At 41.7% G+C, this 17353-nt stretch overlaps 1 protein-coding gene across 10 annotated transcripts in view; it reads right to left on the minus strand.

Annotated features, from left to right (window-relative positions):
• OBSCN (obscurin, cytoskeletal calmodulin and titin-interacting RhoGEF) overlaps window positions 1-17353 on the minus strand; it is a 246317-nt gene that overhangs the window by 196237 nt on the left and 32727 nt on the right. For all 10 annotated transcript variants that reach the window (XR_014028536.1, XM_081344177.1, XM_081344174.1 and 7 more), the window contains exons 8-20: window positions 16604-16879; window positions 15552-15833; window positions 14754-15035; window positions 14023-14304; window positions 13291-13572; window positions 12674-12955; window positions 11347-11628; window positions 9635-9916; window positions 5695-5976; window positions 4002-4283; window positions 3072-3353; window positions 2301-2576; window positions 1404-1679 (exon numbers count right to left, since the gene is read on the minus strand). Coding sequence is in view for 9 of the 10 variants with exons in the window: in XM_081344177.1 (XP_081200303.1) it covers window positions 1404-1679; window positions 2301-2576; window positions 3072-3353; window positions 4002-4283; window positions 5695-5976; window positions 9635-9916; window positions 11347-11628; window positions 12674-12955; window positions 13291-13572; window positions 14023-14304; window positions 14754-15035; window positions 15552-15833; window positions 16604-16879 (3648 nt within the window). In the remaining variant the exon portion in view is untranslated. The remainder of the gene's footprint in view (window positions 1-1403; window positions 1680-2300; window positions 2577-3071; window positions 3354-4001; window positions 4284-5694; window positions 5977-9634; window positions 9917-11346; window positions 11629-12673; window positions 12956-13290; window positions 13573-14022; window positions 14305-14753; window positions 15036-15551; window positions 15834-16603; window positions 16880-17353) is intronic.

Here is a 17353-nt window from a genome sequence, read left to right on the forward strand (position 1 = left end):
AAGATGGTTTGGAGAATAGTTTGACTCCCTCTTCTTTGTGGCAGCCCCTGAGATATCAGAAGACTGCTATCATGTCATCCCTAGTCCTTCTCTTTGATAGGTTAGACATACAGGTAATCCTCGACTTACAACCATTCATTTAGTGCAGGGGTCAGCAACCTGAAACAGTGAAAGAGCCACTCGGAACCAGTTCCCTCACAAAAGGAAAAACTGGGAGCCGCAAAAAATGTGTGCGCATGCGCAGAACAGGGTTTGACTGAAGAGTGGAGCCAAGGCGAGATATGCACCTACCCTGCATATTTGAATTGATTGGTTGAACTTTTTTAATCCCACTTTTTTTTTTTTGGACTGCACATGGCAGAGGAAAGAGCCGCATGTGGCTCCGGAGCCGCGGGTTGCAGACCTGTGATTTAGTGACTGTTCAAAGTTGCAACAGTAGTGAAAAAGTGACGTGACTGTTTTTCATAGGTCCCTTGCAGTATCCCCATGCTCACTTGATCCAAATTTGGATGCTTGGCAACTGGTTCATTTTATGACGGGGTCACGTGATCAACTTTTGCAATCTTCTGACAAACAAAGTCAAACAAAGAAGCCAGATTCATTTAACAACCATATGACTAATTTAACAACTGCAGGGATGCACTTAACAAGTGTGGCAAAAAAAAAGTTGTAAAATAGGGCAAGACTTACTTTACAATTCTCACTTAGCAACAGAAATTTTGGGCTCAGTTGTGATCATAAGTCGAGGGCCACCTCTACATAGCTCCCTCAATTGCTCATCATGTGTTTTAGCCTCCAGTCCCCTAAACATCTTTGTTGCTCTTCTTTGCACTCTTTTTAGAGTCTCATCATCTTTTTTTGTAACATGGTGACCTGAACAGGATGCAACATTCCAAGTGTGGCCTCACCCGTGCAGTATGTAATCCTGCAAGAATTTGCTTAGTGACTGTTTAAAGTTACAACAGTACTGAAAAAAGTGACATGGCCATTTTTCACACTTACAAGCATGACAGCATGCATCCCCATGATCATGTGATCAAAATTCAGACGCTTGGCAACTGGTTCATATTTATGACAGTCGCAGTGTCTCGGCATCACGTGATCCCCTTTTGTAACCTTCTGACAAGCAAAGTCAATGGGGAAGCCAGATTCACAAGAACTGTATTAGTAACTTATCAACTGCAGTGATTCACTTAAGATCATAAAATGGGGCAAAACTCACTTAACAAATGTCTCACTTAACAGCATAAATTTTGTGTTCAACTGTGGTTGTAAATTGAGGATTACCTGTACTATCCCCTCAAGTGATGTTCAAACTCTCCCTCTGATGATGCAACCTAGAAATTCACACTGGCCTTTTTATCAGCTGCAAAACACTATTGGAAAAGAAGAAGAGACTTCACCTGCTACTTCCACCTTGAAGGTCACTTTCTGACCACCTGCTTCACAGGTATACTCTCCAACGTCCTTGGTCGCCACCCGCTCCAAGTGCAGTTTGCGGGTGGTTCCATCTGACTCCACCTTGATGTGTTTGGTGATGGGGATGGGTTGTCCATCTTTGTACCATTTCACCTGAGTGTCCGAAGTGGCCACCTCACAGGTCAAAATGGTGTTCTCCTTCAGGACCGCCTTGACCTCCTTCTTTATTTGGTCTTTTTTGGTAAAGATTTCAGGAGCTTCTGTGATGTGGAAGAAAAGAGATGGTGAGACTTGCGTAACAAGAATCAAGTTTTAATCTCTTTTATCTTACTTCAATCTCTATCTATCTATCCATTCATCACCTCATCCATTCAACTCCATCTATGTTTGTCTGTATCTCTGTCTCTCTGTGTCTATTTATGCACTTGCCCATTCATCATCTCATCTCATCCATCCTCCTTCTCTTTTTTCTTCCTGTTCACACATCATAGCCATTCATCTCTATCTCTATCTGCCTGTCTGTCATCCACCCACCCACCAATCAATCATCCATCCACCATCCATCCACCCGTCTCTCTCTCTCTCTCTCTCTCTCTCTCTCTCTCTCTCTCTCTCTCTCTCTCTCCCTCTCTCATTTAATATCCATACTTTTGTCAACCTAAGTGTTAAAGGTTGGCTGGTTGTAACACATTCAAAGGATTTCATAATTGCTTCTGTACAATTTCCACCCTACTCACCTGGGATTGACAGAGGGAGGAAGGTTTCAAGAATGCCCAAATAGCGACTGAAGACTATCAACACAGATTGCAAAGAGATTCAGCCTTCCTGATAGGACAAACATTATGATATTGACTCTCTGTGGAGGCAATGGTTATTCTCACCTTCAACAATGACTTTGTAGGTCAACTTCTGTTTTCCAGCTTCACAGGTGTATTCACCAGCATCTTTCTTCTCTACCTGTTGAATAACCAGACGCCGGGATCTGCCTTCAGCTTCTACCTTGAATTTCTTGCTGGAGGTGATTAATTTTCCATCCTTGAACCATTTGACTTCTGTCTTGGCCTGGGCTACCTCACAGCTGAGAGAGACATTCTCTGAAGCCACAGTCTTGATGTCCTTCTGGACCATTTCCTTGTTGGCAAACATCTCTTCAGCTTCTGGATCATGATCATAGAATGGTTAAAAAAACAAAGAAAATATCAATAATAACTAACTACAGTAAAGGGCTGTTTTGTAGAATGTAGGTCTTCTAATTTATTTGACTCATTTTTCCTGGATTTGTACGTATCCTGAAAATTTTAGCTACCTGGGAATCTTTGTTAAGAGATTTAATAGGAGCTCGTTCTCTGTTTCTAGAAAGCATAGAACAATTCAATCAAAATCATTGAGCTATTTCAAATTCATGGTGTGACCTCTAAAAAGTATAATTGCCATATATTTTTGCAATCAATATATCTATATTTATATCTATAATCTAACAATATCTATCTATCACTATCACTTTATCTATCATTCTATCTATCTGTCTGTCTGTCTGTCTGTCTGTCTGTCTGTCTGTCTGTCATCTATCTATATTTATCAACCTAGGAAGAATCTGATCCTGCTTACATCCTGATATACTGAAAAATAAAAAAGGCTATCAGTCTTGTTACCTGTTACAGTGACTTTGAAGGTAAGCTTCTGGCTACCAGCTTCACAGGTATATTCGCCTCCATCTTTCTTCTCCACCTGTTGAATAACCAGATGTCGTGATTTGCCTTCTGCTTCCACTTTGAATTTCTTGCTGGAAGTGATCAATTTCCCATCCTTGAACCACTTAACATCTGTCTTGGCCTGGGCCACCTCACAGCTGAGAGAAACGGTCTCTGAAGCCACAGCCTTGATCTCCTTCTGGACCTTCTCCTTCTTGGTAAACATCTCCTCAGCTTCTCTATCTAATGGTGGAAGGAATGGAGAAAGCATCTTAAGTCACTTTCTCTTTAGGACATTTTGACATTTCTCTTTACAGCTAAAGATCTGAGCTTCAAGAAGGTCCAACTTACATATTCTATATCTTCTAAGATAGCTCATCCTACATCTGGATGTCTGCCTGATGGGCAAACATCACCTCAACCTCTGAATCTTCACCAAGATAAATTAAAATTAAAACATTACTTTTAAAGGTAAAAAATCCATACCTAGTTATTGCTATAAGGACTCCATTGTTGCCACTGTTCAGAGTTAGTCAACTTTCCATAAAGGTAGACCTGCACTAGGCAAATTTTGTTTGCAGAAATAAATACTTGTGTGCACGTAATTTGAAAGCTTTCTGCTAGAACTTCTGAGAGCTGATCTAAACAATCAACATACACATTTGATAAAGGTTATCTCCATAAATTGGAAAATTTAAGATGCTGTAGGTAGATAGATAGATGGATGAATAGATAGATAGATAGATAGAAAGATAGATAGATAGACAGATAGAGATAGAGATAGAGATAGAGATAGAGATAGAGATAGAGATAGAGATAGAGATAGAGATAGAGATAGAGATAGAGATAGAGATATAGAGAGATTATATATGTAATAAAGAGGCATTTTACCTGCAACAGTGACTTTGAAAGTCAGTTTCTGCCCATCAGCTTCACAGATGTATTCACCTGCATCTTTCTTCCCCACCTGTTGCACAACCAGACAACGCGATCCGCCTTGTGCTTCTATTTTGAATTTCTTGCTCACAGTGATCAGTTTCCCATCCTTGAACCATTTCACTTCTGCCTTGGACTGGGCTACCTCACAAATGAGAGATACATTTTCTGAAGACACAGCCTCGATATCTTTCTGGACCTTCTCCTTGTTGACAAACACCTCTTTAACTTTTTCATCTAGGTGTGGAAACAGAGGACAAGACACATTTAATATTTAAAGTAATGAGCTTCAAAAAGGAGCTGCATCTATACATTCATGCACCTTGGTCATCCTCATTAAGTGGCGATCACCTATATAGAGCCAGCAATGTGCTGTCAAAAAAGCCAACACAATTCTAGGCTGCATTAACAGAGGGATAGAATCAAGATCACGTGAAGTGTTAACACCACGTTATAATGCCTTGATAAGGCCACACTCGGAATATGGCAGCCAGGTTTGGTCGCCACAATCTAAAAAAGATGTTGAGACTTTGGAAAGAGTGCAGAGAAGAGCAACAATGATGATTAGGGGACTGGAGGCTAAAACATATAAGGAATGGCTGCTGGAATTGGGTATGTCTAGTTTAATGAAGAGAAGAACAAGGGGTAACACGATAGCAGCCTTCCAGTATTTGACAGGGGGTCAATTTATTTTCCAAAGCACTGGAAGGCAGAACAAGAAGCAACAAATTGGAACTAATCAAGGAGAGAAACAACCTAGAACACGGGTCTGCAACCCGCGGCTCCGGAGCCGCATTCGGCTCTTTCAGCCGTTTCCTGCGGCTCCCAGTTCTCTGCCATGTGCAGTCCAAAAAAAAAAGTGGGGCTAAAAAATTTCAACCAATCAATTCAAATATGCAGGGTAGGTGCATATCTCGCCTTGGCTCCACTCTTCAGTCAAACCCTGTTCTGCGCATGCACGCATGTACACGCAGGTGCACACATTTTTTTGCGGCTCCCAGTTTTTCCTTTTGTGAGGGAACCGGTTCCGAGTGGCTCTTTCACTGTTTCAGGTTGCTGACCCCTGACCTAGAACTAAGAAGAAAATTCCTGACAGTGATAACAATTAATCAGTGGAACGACTTGCCACCAGAAGTGGTGGGTGCTCCGCCATTGGAGGTTTTCAAGAAGAGATTGGACAGCCATTTGTCTGAAACGGTATAGGGTCTCCTGTTTGAGCAGGGCGTTGGACTAAATGACCTCCAAGGTCCCTCCCAACCCTATTATTCTTTTATCCTCTCTAGGGTTGTCCATCTCTTGCCATACTCCTCCTGAACCTTTGAGCCCCCAGGCAAATCAATCCATATTTTTACAATGCTATTTAGAAGGTTACCAGCATCCTTATGTAGCTTTGGTTTTCATGTTTCTGTTGATCAAATTTTGCACTGGTGTTGAAATACGGCCAGATTTCCAACTACATAGAACATGGATCATAGAACTATAGTTGTGCTACTTAAAACTGTTGGCCGAAGCAACTCTTTCTCATTGACACAACTTGCAGGTGTTCTCTTACAGCTTCTGAGAGTGCAGTAGTCAACCAACGAAAAATGGATTGCTTTGACCACTTCTAGCTCTATGGGAGAGGTAGAGAATATAAAGGTGATTGTACCTGCCACTCTGACTTTGAAGGTGAGCTTCTGGCCATCGGCTTCGCAGGTATATTCACCTGCATCTTTCTTCTCCACCTGTTGAACAACCAGACAACGGGATCCACCTCGTTCTTCTACCTGGAACTTCTTGGTGTCGGTGATCTGTTTCCCATCCTTGAACCACTTGACTTCTGTCTTAGCCTGGGCCACCTCGCAGCTGAGAGAGACATTCTCTGAAGCTACAACTATGATATCCTTCTGGACCTTCTCCTTGTTGACAAACATCTCCTCAACTTTTGCATCTGAGTTGAAGAAGAAGACAATCAAAATTCAGCTTTTCAACCTTTATTCTAAATTGTAATTGTCCTTTCTGGAATCCCAGGACAATAGATCAGGGCTTTTCAACCTTTTCACCCATTGTACCACTTTTAGGGTATGGCAACATCCAAGTACCACCAGTTGCCCAGCTCCAGCCATCTCTTGCTCAGGCTTGTGCGGTGCTGCCACTGGTTCAGCTCATTCCCTTCCCCCCCTACCACCTGCCAGGTGACAATGTACCACAGGTGGTGCCCGTACCACTGGTTGAAAAGCCCTGCAATAGATCACATTCTCCATCTTACAACTACTCATTTAACAACTGTTCAGAGTTACAACATCACTGAAAAAAGTAAGTTATGGTAATTACTCTATCATCCCTCTTCAGATTTTTTTTTAGAAAATGCATATATCTAGTCCTGAATTTACGATCATAACTGGAACCAGGATTTCTATTGTTAAGAAAGAGGGTAGTTAAGTGAGTTGAGTCCAATTTTTTTTACCATGGTTGTTAAGCAAATCACTGCAGTTGTTAAGTAAATCATACGATCATTAAGTGAATCAATGTTTGCTTCTCAGAAGCCAGTTGGAAAGGTTACAAATGGTGATCACATGATCTCACATTGCTGCAACTGTTGTAAATACCTGCCAGTTGCCAAGTGCCCAAATTTTGATCACATGACCATAGGGATGCTAGGACAGTCATAATTGCGAGGACTGGCCATAACTTACTTTTTTCAGTGATGTTGTAACTTTGAACAGTTGTTAAACAAATAGTTGTAAGATGAGGACTACCTGTAGAATCATAAGGAGACTTCACAATACAGGTAATCATCAACTTACAACAAACAGTTCATTCTGAGTTACAATGGCACTGAAAAAATGACTTATGACCATTTTTCACACTTACGACCATTGCAGCATCCCCACAGTCACCTGTTTAAAATTCAGAAATTTGGTTCATATCTGTGATGTTCACAATGTCCTAGGGTCATGTAAACCCCTTTTGTGACCTTCTGACAAGCAAAGTCACCAGGGAAAGCCAGATTCACTTGACAACCATGCTACTAATTTAACAACTGCAGTCATTCACTTAACAACTGTGGCAAGAAAGGTGGTAAAATGGGGCAAAATTCACTTAACAAATTTCTCACTTATCAACATAAATTTTGGGCTCAGTTGTGGTTGTAAGTCGAGAAGTACCTGTTCAATAAATCAATTAGACGTATGGATATTACTCTGTTTTTCACATGTTATGTCAAGAATCCTCTGAAAAACGTATGATTGAAGTGGGGGGAGTCAGATTTCCTAAAATATTTCAAAGTAACTATTTTGGCTATCCTTTGTAGCCATGCTATTAAGCTTAAAATGCAGTTGCTTTTTTCATGTCCCTTGATTCATAAATTCATAAATAAATAAAATATTTGTAGCACATATGAGCACAAACGAGGCCAATGCATTTTACTTAACAGAAGAGCATTATGACTTCATTTTTCTTTCTCATCTTTTTTTTATTTTTTATTTTATTTTAATTCCATTTATATCCCGCCCTTCTCCGAAGACTCAGGGCGGCTTACAAGCTTAGCAGTAGCCTTCATTCTATGTCTATGCCTGCTTATTAGGGCTTTCACACACACCCCAAGCGGCATTATTACAAAGTCAGCTTAATTGCCCCCAACAATCTGGGTCCTCATTTTACCTACCTCGGAAGGATGGAAGGCTGAGTCAACCTGGAGCCTGGTGGGACTCGAACCTGCACTAATTGCAGGCAGCTGGTGTTACTTAAGGAGGCATTAGCCCACTGCTCCACCAAGGCTCATGATAGCTTAACAGGGAAAGAAAAGCAGTGTGATCCTCTTTTATTCTTGTAGAATTCCTATCTTCTCATCTAGGGCTATTTGCTTTATTTATACTTGTGTCTGCATGCCTAATGTGTTTTATTAGTGTTGTATATCAGTGATTATTTATCTATTCGCATTTGCTTGCTTTTGAACTGCTAGGTTGGCAGGAGCTGAGGCAAGGACAGGAACTCACCCCATCATGTAGGGCTCGGGTCTCAAACCTGGGCTGCTGGCTTTCCAGCACCACTTTGGTATCACTTTGGTGGAAAAATAACAACACTCCATGACGTCATGCTGGCCACATGACTGCAGAAATATCCTGGGACAGCATTGGCTCAATGGCCTTGAAACACAAATGAACACCATCCCCTCCAATACAGTATAGCAGAGTAAAATCCGCAGGGGATCTTTTACCTTTATATCAGCAATTGCATGACTTCTGTAGATGCCATATGCTAAATAACTAAATCTAGGGCTAGCATAAATGATTACTTCCAAAACAGCCGTGACTGAAGCATTTGGAAATGAAATGCCTAAATATGCAAAAGATTAATTCTAAAAGTATGAAAAATATGAAGGTGCTTGGTGCTCTCTGAGCTTGGTTATTTTCTTGCAGACCTTTCATGACCCAGCTAGGGAACATCATCAGTGCTAGAAGGGAGTGGGGTTTTCTCCCTGTTTACATACAGTAGTGTATAGGGTGGGTGTATGGTTTTGTCTTTGCTTAAAGTATTGTTTTCCAATTGATGGTTTGTCTGGTGTTAATTCCTGCTTATCTCAAAGTCAGCTGGTGGAGAGCATGCATTCTAGTCTTTCTGTTTCCTTCTTAGCTTTTTTATTGTCTTTTGAATGGTATGTAAATGTAGTTTATTTCTATGTGTCCACTGATGGTTGATTAGTACAAATGATGTTACTCAGTTGGGCAGATGGAACACCTGCAAGAAAACCCCCAAGCTCAGAGAACGCCAAAGACATTTCAGCCCTGAGCTACAAATATTCTTCTCTGCCTCAGCTTAAGCTTCTAAGAAAGAACAATCCTTAACTCCATGTATTGGGAAAGGTATAGTTTATTAAAGGTCAAGTGAATTACAGTAGTGCATAGCCAGAACTGAAACTCATAGGCCCAAATCCCCAAGTCTAACTTTTCCCTCACCTTCATTGCCTCCCATCACTAAAGGTTAAAGGTAAAGGTTCCCCCGCACATGCGTGCTAGTCGTTTCCGACTCTAGGGGCCGGTGCTCATCTCCGTTTCAAAGCCGAAGAGCCAGTGCTTGTCCGAGGACGTCTCCGTGGTCATGTGGCCGGCATGACTAGACGCCAAAGGCGCACGGAACGCTGTGACCTTCCCACCGGAGTGGTCCCTATTTTTCTACTTGCATTTTTACGTGCTTTCGAACTGCTAGGTTGGCAGAAGCTGGGACGAGTAACAGGCGCTCACTCTGTTACACGACACTCGGGATTCGACCCGCCAAACTGCCAACCTTTTGATCGACAAGCTCAGCATCCTGAGCGTCCCTCTCCCATCACTGCCCCCCATCATATCCAATCAAATTCAAGTAAGATGTTTTCAGAACGGTCACTTCAGGTGTAGGTTTGGTATGCATCTCCGTTCAGTTTCCAGCTGGTTGACCTTGAAGCCGATCTTGGACAAATACATTGAACTTTCATTTCCCTCAAAGCCTCCTCCCTCCCATCCAGCCCCCACCCTTGAGTTCATGGCACTTGACATTGAATGATTGTGAAGCGGAAGTGTGAGGTGGCAACTGACAATTCTCTTCTATTAGTATGCAAAATATTTTCATACCTGCAACGGTGACTTTGAAGTTCAGCTTCTGGCCATTGGCTTCACAGGTGTATTCACCTCCATCTTTCTTCTCCACCTGTTGAACAACCAGACGCCGGGATCTGCCTTCAGCTTCCACCTTGAATTTCTTGCTGGAGGTGACCAGTTTCCCATCCTTGAACCACTTGACTTCTGTCTTGGCCTGGGCCACCTCACAACTGAGAGAGACGTTCTCTGAAGCCACGGCCTTGATGTCCTTCTGGATCTTCTCCTTGTTGGCAAACATCTCCTCAGCTTCTCTATCTAGTAGTGAAAGGACAAGCAAGACACGTTCATTCACTTTCTCTTCCAGGCATTTGGTCATTTCTCTTAATGACTAAAATTATGAACATCAGAAGGTGCAAATCCAATCAATACATTCCACACATCATTCCTTTGTGGGATCCTGGCTGTTCTCTAAGCTTGGTTGTTTTCATTCCAGATGTTTTCAACTAGGTAATAAAACCAGGGAGGAGGAGGAGGTGGAGGAGGAGGAGGAGGAGGAGGAGGAGGAGGAGGAGGAGGAGGAGGAGGACGACGACGACGACTATGGGGTCCTTGGTGCTCTCTACGCTTGGTGGTTTGTTTGCAGACATTTCATAACCAAACTACATACCACCATCAGGGCTAGAAGGGAGGGGGATTTGGTTTTTCCTGTCAGTTACCGTGGGACAGATGTTTTCTCCTTCATAGTTCCTTCATTAAAATATTGTTTTAATCAAGGTATTGTTCAGTTGCAGTTAAGCTTATTCAACTATATTTATTATTTCTTTTGATGTCCAACACTGATTAAATTTTGCTGCTAGGTTCAACATCAGCTAGATTCCTAGTAGCTATATGTACTATGCATAGTAGATCTATAGCAACTGTGCTGATTAAAACTCTTTTTAGAAACAAATCTTTGCACTGACCTATCTGTTCTCTTAGAACCCAATGGAACAATCAGCAAAAAAACCACGATTTTTTTACCACCTTTATCTTAACATTATTTATTTTTTATTTTATTTTAATTCCATTTATATCCCGCCCTTCTCTGAAGACTCAGGGCGGCTTACAAACTTAGCAGTAGCCTTCATTCTATGTATAGGCCTGCTTATTAGGGCTTTCACACACACCCCAAGCGGCATTATTACAAAGTCAGCTTAATTGCCCCCAACAATCTGGGTCCTCATTTTACCTACCTCGGAAGGATGGAAGGCTTGAGTCAACCTTGAGCCTGGTGGGATGCGAACCTGCACTAATTGCAGGCAGCTGGTGTTACTTAAGGAGGCATTAGCCCACTGCTCCACCAAGTGACACGGTGTGGCTCAGTGGGTTAGGACACTGAGATTGTTGATCAGAAGGTCGGCAGTTTAGGGGTCGAATCCCGAGTGCCACGTAACAGAGTGAGCGCCTGTTACTCGTCCCAGCTTCTGCCAACCTTGCAGTTCAAAAGCACGTAAAAATGCAAGTAAAAAATAGGGACCACTCCGATGGGAAGGTAACAGCGTTTCGTGCGCCTTTGGCATCTAGTCATGCCGGCCACATGACCACGGAGACGTCCTCGGACAAGTGCCGGCTCTTCGGCTTTGAAACGGAGATGAGCACCGGCCCCTAGAGTCGGAAACGACTAGCACGCGTGTGCGGGGGAACCTTTACCTTTTACTATCTTAACATTTAGGAAGATGTAAAGGAAAGCATAAAGTTGTTTGTACCTGCAACCGCAACTTTGAAAGTAAGTTTTTGACTATCAGCTTCACAGGTATATTCGCCTCCATCTTTCTTCTCCACCTGTTGAATAACCAGACGCCGGGTTCTGCCTTCAGCTTCCACCTTGAATTTCTTGTTGGAAGTGACCAGTTTCCCATCCTTGAACCACTTGACTTCTGTCTTGGCCTGGGCCACCTCACAACTGAGAGAGACGTTCTCTGAAGCCATGGCCTTGATGTCCTTCTGGGCCTTCTCCTTGTTGACAAATATCTCCTCAGCTTCTCTATCTAATGGTGGAAGGAATGGAGAAAGCATCTTAATTCACTTTCTCTTTAGGATATTTTCTCATATTCCTTTACAGCTAAAGTTCTAAGCTTCACAAAGGTCCAACTTACATATTCTATAGTATACCATCTAAAATAGGTCATCCTACATCTGGATGTTTGTCTCCTTGGCAAACACCAGCTTCCAAATCTTGACCAAGAGGGGGGAAAAAACTTTTGAAGTTAAAAAAATATCATATTTAGTTACTGCTCCAAGTATCCTTCTTTAGTCTAACATTGATATCTTCTGGATCTTCTCCTTGTTGACCAACATCTCCTCAACTACTGGAGCATGACATAGAAAACATGACAAAGCCATCAAAGAAATTTAAAACAGGATTTAGAAGTTAACCGAATTCTTATTCAGCTTTTTTTCTAATGATTTTAGGGCTATCTGACACTGATGAAATTTCTCCATCATGTTCAGATTTTGAACAGATGTCCACCTACACGTAATAGGAAGAATAAAACAAAAATACAGGTAGTCCTCGACTTACACCCACATTTGAGACCAAAATTTCTGTTGCTTCGCAAGACAGTTGTTGAGTGAATTTTGTCCCACTACGACCTTTCTTGCCACAATTGTTAAGAGAATCACCGCAGTTGTTAAGTAAGTAATATAGTTGTTAAGTGATTCTGGCTTGTAAGAAAGTCGCAAAAGGTGATCACATGATTCTGGGACACTGCAACTGTCATAAAAATGAATCAGCTGCCAAGCGTCTGAATTTTGATCATGTGACTATGGGGATGCCACAACAGTTGTAAAAACAGTCATAAGTGACATTTTTCAGGGCCGTTCTAACTTCAAATGGTCACTAAATGAATTGTTGCAAGTGAAGGACGACGTGTATATCCTTGCACAAGGAAAACTATTTGCAGAAAAACACGTTGGTGTGGACACAATTTGAGGCTGTTCTGTTAAGAGTTCTTTTGAACAATCAATAAAAAATAATATTGGTTTGGTCACTTTTATCTCTATACATGTGAGGAAGCTACGAGGTGTTCGTACCTGCAATTGTGACTTTGAAGGAGAGTTTCTGGCCATCGGCATCACAGGTGTATTCGCCTCCATCTTTCTTCTCCACCTGTTGGATAACCAGACGCCGGGATTGGCCTTCGGCTTCTACCTTGAATTTCTTGCTGGAGGTCACCAGTTTCCCATCTTTGAACCACTTGACGTTCGTTTTGGCCTGGGTCACCTCGCAGCTGAGAGAGACATTCTCTGAAGCCACAGACTTGATGTTCTTCTGGACCTTCTCCTTGTTGGCAAACATCTCCTCAACTTTTCTCTCTAATGGTGGAAGAAATGGACAAATCACTTAATTCACTTTCTCTTTAGATCAATTTGGCATTTTCCTTTTCAGCTAAAGTTTTGAGCTTGAAGGAGATCCAGCCTAGACAGTAGCCATTTTAGATAACAGTGGCTGATGTTAATAATAATAAAAAACTTTCTTGGTACAGTTTCTGCAATCCAAAAAAAACCTATTTATTTTTGCCAGTGTGATGACACCCTGACTATGTCTGTATCCTGAAATAGGACAATAAATACTTCAAAAGTATTTCAAAAGTCCTTGGAGAGGGGCGGTATATAAATCTAATTAAAAAAAAGGCAATCTCTTTTCCTACCTGCTACAGTTACTGTGAAGGTGAGTTTCTGGCCATCGGCTTCACAGGTGTATTCACCTCCATCTTTCTTCTCCACCTGTTGGACAACCAGACGCCGGGATCTGCCTTCTGCTTCCATCTTGAATTTCTTGTTGGAGGTGATCAATTTTCCATCCTTGAACCACTTGACATCTGTCTTGGACTGGGCCACCTCACAGCTGAGAGAGATGTCCTCTGAAGCCACAGCCTTGATCTCCTTCTGGGCCTTCTCCTTGTTGACAAACATCTCCTCAACTTCTTTATCTGGTGAGGGAAGGAGAGAGGCAGAAATTTTCACTAATTGCTTCATTCTGACGGCAGTTGTTATTTTCTATTAACCCTCCTTGTTCTGGTGGGTCAGGTAGATATAAGTAAATAAAAAAAAATGGAGGAAGCCACCACGGAGAAGGCCCTACTTCTGTGTCCCACCAGATGGACCTTCTTAAGAGAGAGAACCCATAACTTCCCCTGCCTCCCTGGTTTGTGGATCAGGTAGATGTCACTGGGAAAAGACAGTCCTTCAGATAACCTGGCCTTAAGCCATGTAGGCTTTGAAGGTGACAAACAGCACCTTGAATTGGACCCAGAAGCAAATCTATTTGTGATAGGTCAAAACATAAAAATATCTATTAATTTCTTTCATCATAGAAAGATTTGCTACTTAAGTCTGGAAATATGATGATGAAGGAGAAGACCAAGGGGTTTTTTCGCTACCTGTTACGGTTACTTGGAAGTTCAGCATCTGGCCATCTGCTTCACAGGTGTATTCACCTGCATCTTTCTTCTCCACCTGTTGAACAACCAGATGATGGGATCTGTCTTCTGCTTCTACCTTGAATTTCTTGTTGGAGGTAATCAATTTTCCATCCTTGAACCATTTGACTTCCGTCTTGGCCTGGGCCACCTCACAGCTGAGAGAGATGTCCTCTGAAGCTACAGCTTTGATATCCTTCTGGACCTTCTCCTTGTTGACAAAGACTTCCTTAACTTCTTTATCTTGTGAGGGAAGGAGAGAGGCAGAAATTTTCACTAATTGCTTCATTCTGACGGCAGTTGTTATTTTCTATTAACCCTCCTTGTTCTGGTGGGTCAGGTAGATATAAGTAAATAAAAAAAATGGAGGAAGCCACCACGGAGAAGGCCCTACTTCTGTGTCCCACCAGATGGACCTTCTTAAGAGAGAGAACCCATAACTTCCCCTGCCTCCCTGGTTTGTGGATCAGGTAGATGTCACTGGGAAAAGACAGTCCTTCAGATAACCTGGCCTTAAGCCATGTAGGCTTTGAAGGTGACAAACAGCACCTTGAATTGGACCCAGAAGCAAATCTATTTGTGATAGGTCAAAACATAAAAATATCTATTAATTTCTTTCATCATAGAAAGATTTGCTACTTAAGTCTGGAAATATGATGATGAAGGAGAAGACCAAGGGGTTTTTTCCCTACCTGTTACGGTTACTTGGAAGTTCAGCATCTGGCCATCTGCTTCACAGGTGTATTCACCTGCATCTTTCTTCTCCACCTGTTGAACAACCAGATGATGGGATCTGTCTTCTGCTTCTACCTTGAATTTCTTGTTGGAGGTAATCAATTTTCCATCCTTGAACCATTTGACTTCCGTCTTGGCCTGGGCCACCTCACAGCTGAGAGAGATGTCCTCTGAAGCTACAGCTTTGATATCCTTCTGGACCTTCTCCTTGTTGACAAAGACTTCCTTAACTTTTTCATCTAGGAGTAGAAGCATAAGACAAGACACATTTATTTTGGGAGGTTTTGTCTCTTCCCTTAAAAGTTAAAGTAAGGAACTTCAGGAATGAGCTATCCTCTATACATCTCTTGGTCCATAAGGTGTGATCATCATCCATATGAATGTTCTTTGTTGTCAAACTCCTCCTGAAGCTTTAAGCCCTCAACCAAACAATCCAGATAATAAAAACATTATTTAGAAGATGAACAACATCCATATTTAATTACAGTTCTCCTGTTTTCACTGTTGTCTAACATTGATCAAATTTTATGGTGGTGTTGAAGTACCACCAAATTTCATCCTACATAAAATATGGATAATAGAAATATAGTTCTAGGCTACTCAAAACTGTTTGCAGAAGCAAACTTTCATAATGACGTACCTTGAAGCTGTTCTGTTACAGCTTCTGAGTGCTCCTCTGAACAATCAACCAAAAATGGATTGATTTGACCATTTTAACTCTATGGGAGATGTAGAGAATATAAAAGTGGTTGTACCTGCCACTGTGACTTTGAAGGTGAGCTTCTGGCCATCGGCTTCGCAGGTATATTCACCTGCATCTTTCTTCTCCACCTGTTGAACAACCAGACAACGGGATCCACCTTGTTCTTCTACTTTGAACTTCTTGGTGTCAGTGATCAGCTTCCCATCTTTGAACCATCTGACGTCTGTCTTAGCTTGGGCCACCTCACAGCTTAGAGAGATGGTCTCTGAAGCCACACTCTTGATGTCCTTCTGGATCATCTTCTGGTTGACAAATATCTCCTCAACCTCTCTATCTAATAGTGGAAGGAATGGACAAAACATCTTAATTCAGTTTCTCTTTAGGACATTTGGTCATTTTCATTTAAAAGTAAAGTTCTGAGTTTCAAGAAGGTCCAATCAACATATTCTATACTAGCTAAGATAGGTCATCCTACATCTAGATATTTGCCTCTTTGGCAAATGCCACCTCAGCTTCTGATTGTATAAAATCATGAAATTTAGAAAAAATTAGGGTAATTTCTGTTTTCTAGGGCCTATAAGATACAGTCATGTCTATTTTTCTCATCTTGCAGAAGTTCTCCTTAATATCTGAATCACAATATAGGTAGTCCTCAACTTACGATCACAATTGGGTCCAACATTTCTATTACTAAGCTAGACAATTAAGTAAATTTTGCCCCACTTTATGATCTTTCTTGCCACAGTTATTAAGTGAATCACTGCAGTTGTTAAGTTAATCACCCAGTTGTTAAGTAAATCTGGCATAAATACATTGCCAACTGCCAAACATCTGAATTTTGATCACATGACCATGGAGATACTGCGATGGTCGTAAGTATTAAAAATGGTCGTAAGTCCCATTTTTTAGTAATGTAACTTCAAACAGTGACTGAACAAACTGTTGTGAGTCAAGGACGACCTATATTTAATATCTTTTAATTTTTATATATTGTATTTTATTGTATTGCCCTGTACACCGCCCTGAGTCCTTCGGGAGAAGGGCGGTATTATTATTATTATTATTATTATATTCACAGTGCCACAGGAAAATCAAATTTTTTACCTGTTACAATCACTTTGAAAGCCAGTTTCTGGCCATCTGCTTCGCAGGTGTATTGACCACCATCCTTCCTGTCAACTTGTCGGATAATCAGCCAGCGAGATTTCCCTTCCGTTTCAATCTTGAATTTCTTACTGGGGGTGATGAGTTTCCCATCCTTGAACCATCTCACTTCCATTGTGGGCTGGGCTACTTCGCAGCTGAGAAAGGCGTTTTCAGAAAGAATAGCTCTGATTTCTTTCTGGACTTTCTCCTTGCCGAAAAAGACCTCTGCGGGCTCTGGGGTGAAGAATAACAGAATAACAGAGTTGGAAGGGACCCTGGAGGCCTTCTAGTCCAACCCCCTGCTCAAGTAGGAGATAAATCATGTGTTTCAGTCAAGACTCAGCTTTATGTATGTATGTATGTATGTATACATTCATTCATTTGTATTCTGCCTTTATTCTTTTTACAAATAACGCAAGGCAGCAAACATATCTAACGTGTCTTCCTACTACTACTTTCCCCACAACAATCCTGTGAGGTGGGATGGACTGAGAGAGAGGGACTGACTCAAGTCACCCAGCTGGTTTTCAGGCCTAAGGCGGGACTAGAACTCATCATCTCCTGGAGATTGATCTAAAGTCTCCCTGCTGGCTTTCATGCCTAAATTGGGACTAGAATTCATCATCTTCTAGAAAGATTGGCCCAAAGTCACCTAGCCAGCTTTCATGGCTAATGTTGTGTACTGGGTTCTGGAGTAGGAAGGACGCC

The sequence above is a fragment of the Vipera berus genome (assembly GCF_964194415.1).
Source record: "Vipera berus genome assembly, chromosome: Z".
Classification (NCBI taxonomy): Eukaryota; Metazoa; Chordata; class Lepidosauria; order Squamata; family Viperidae; genus Vipera; species Vipera berus.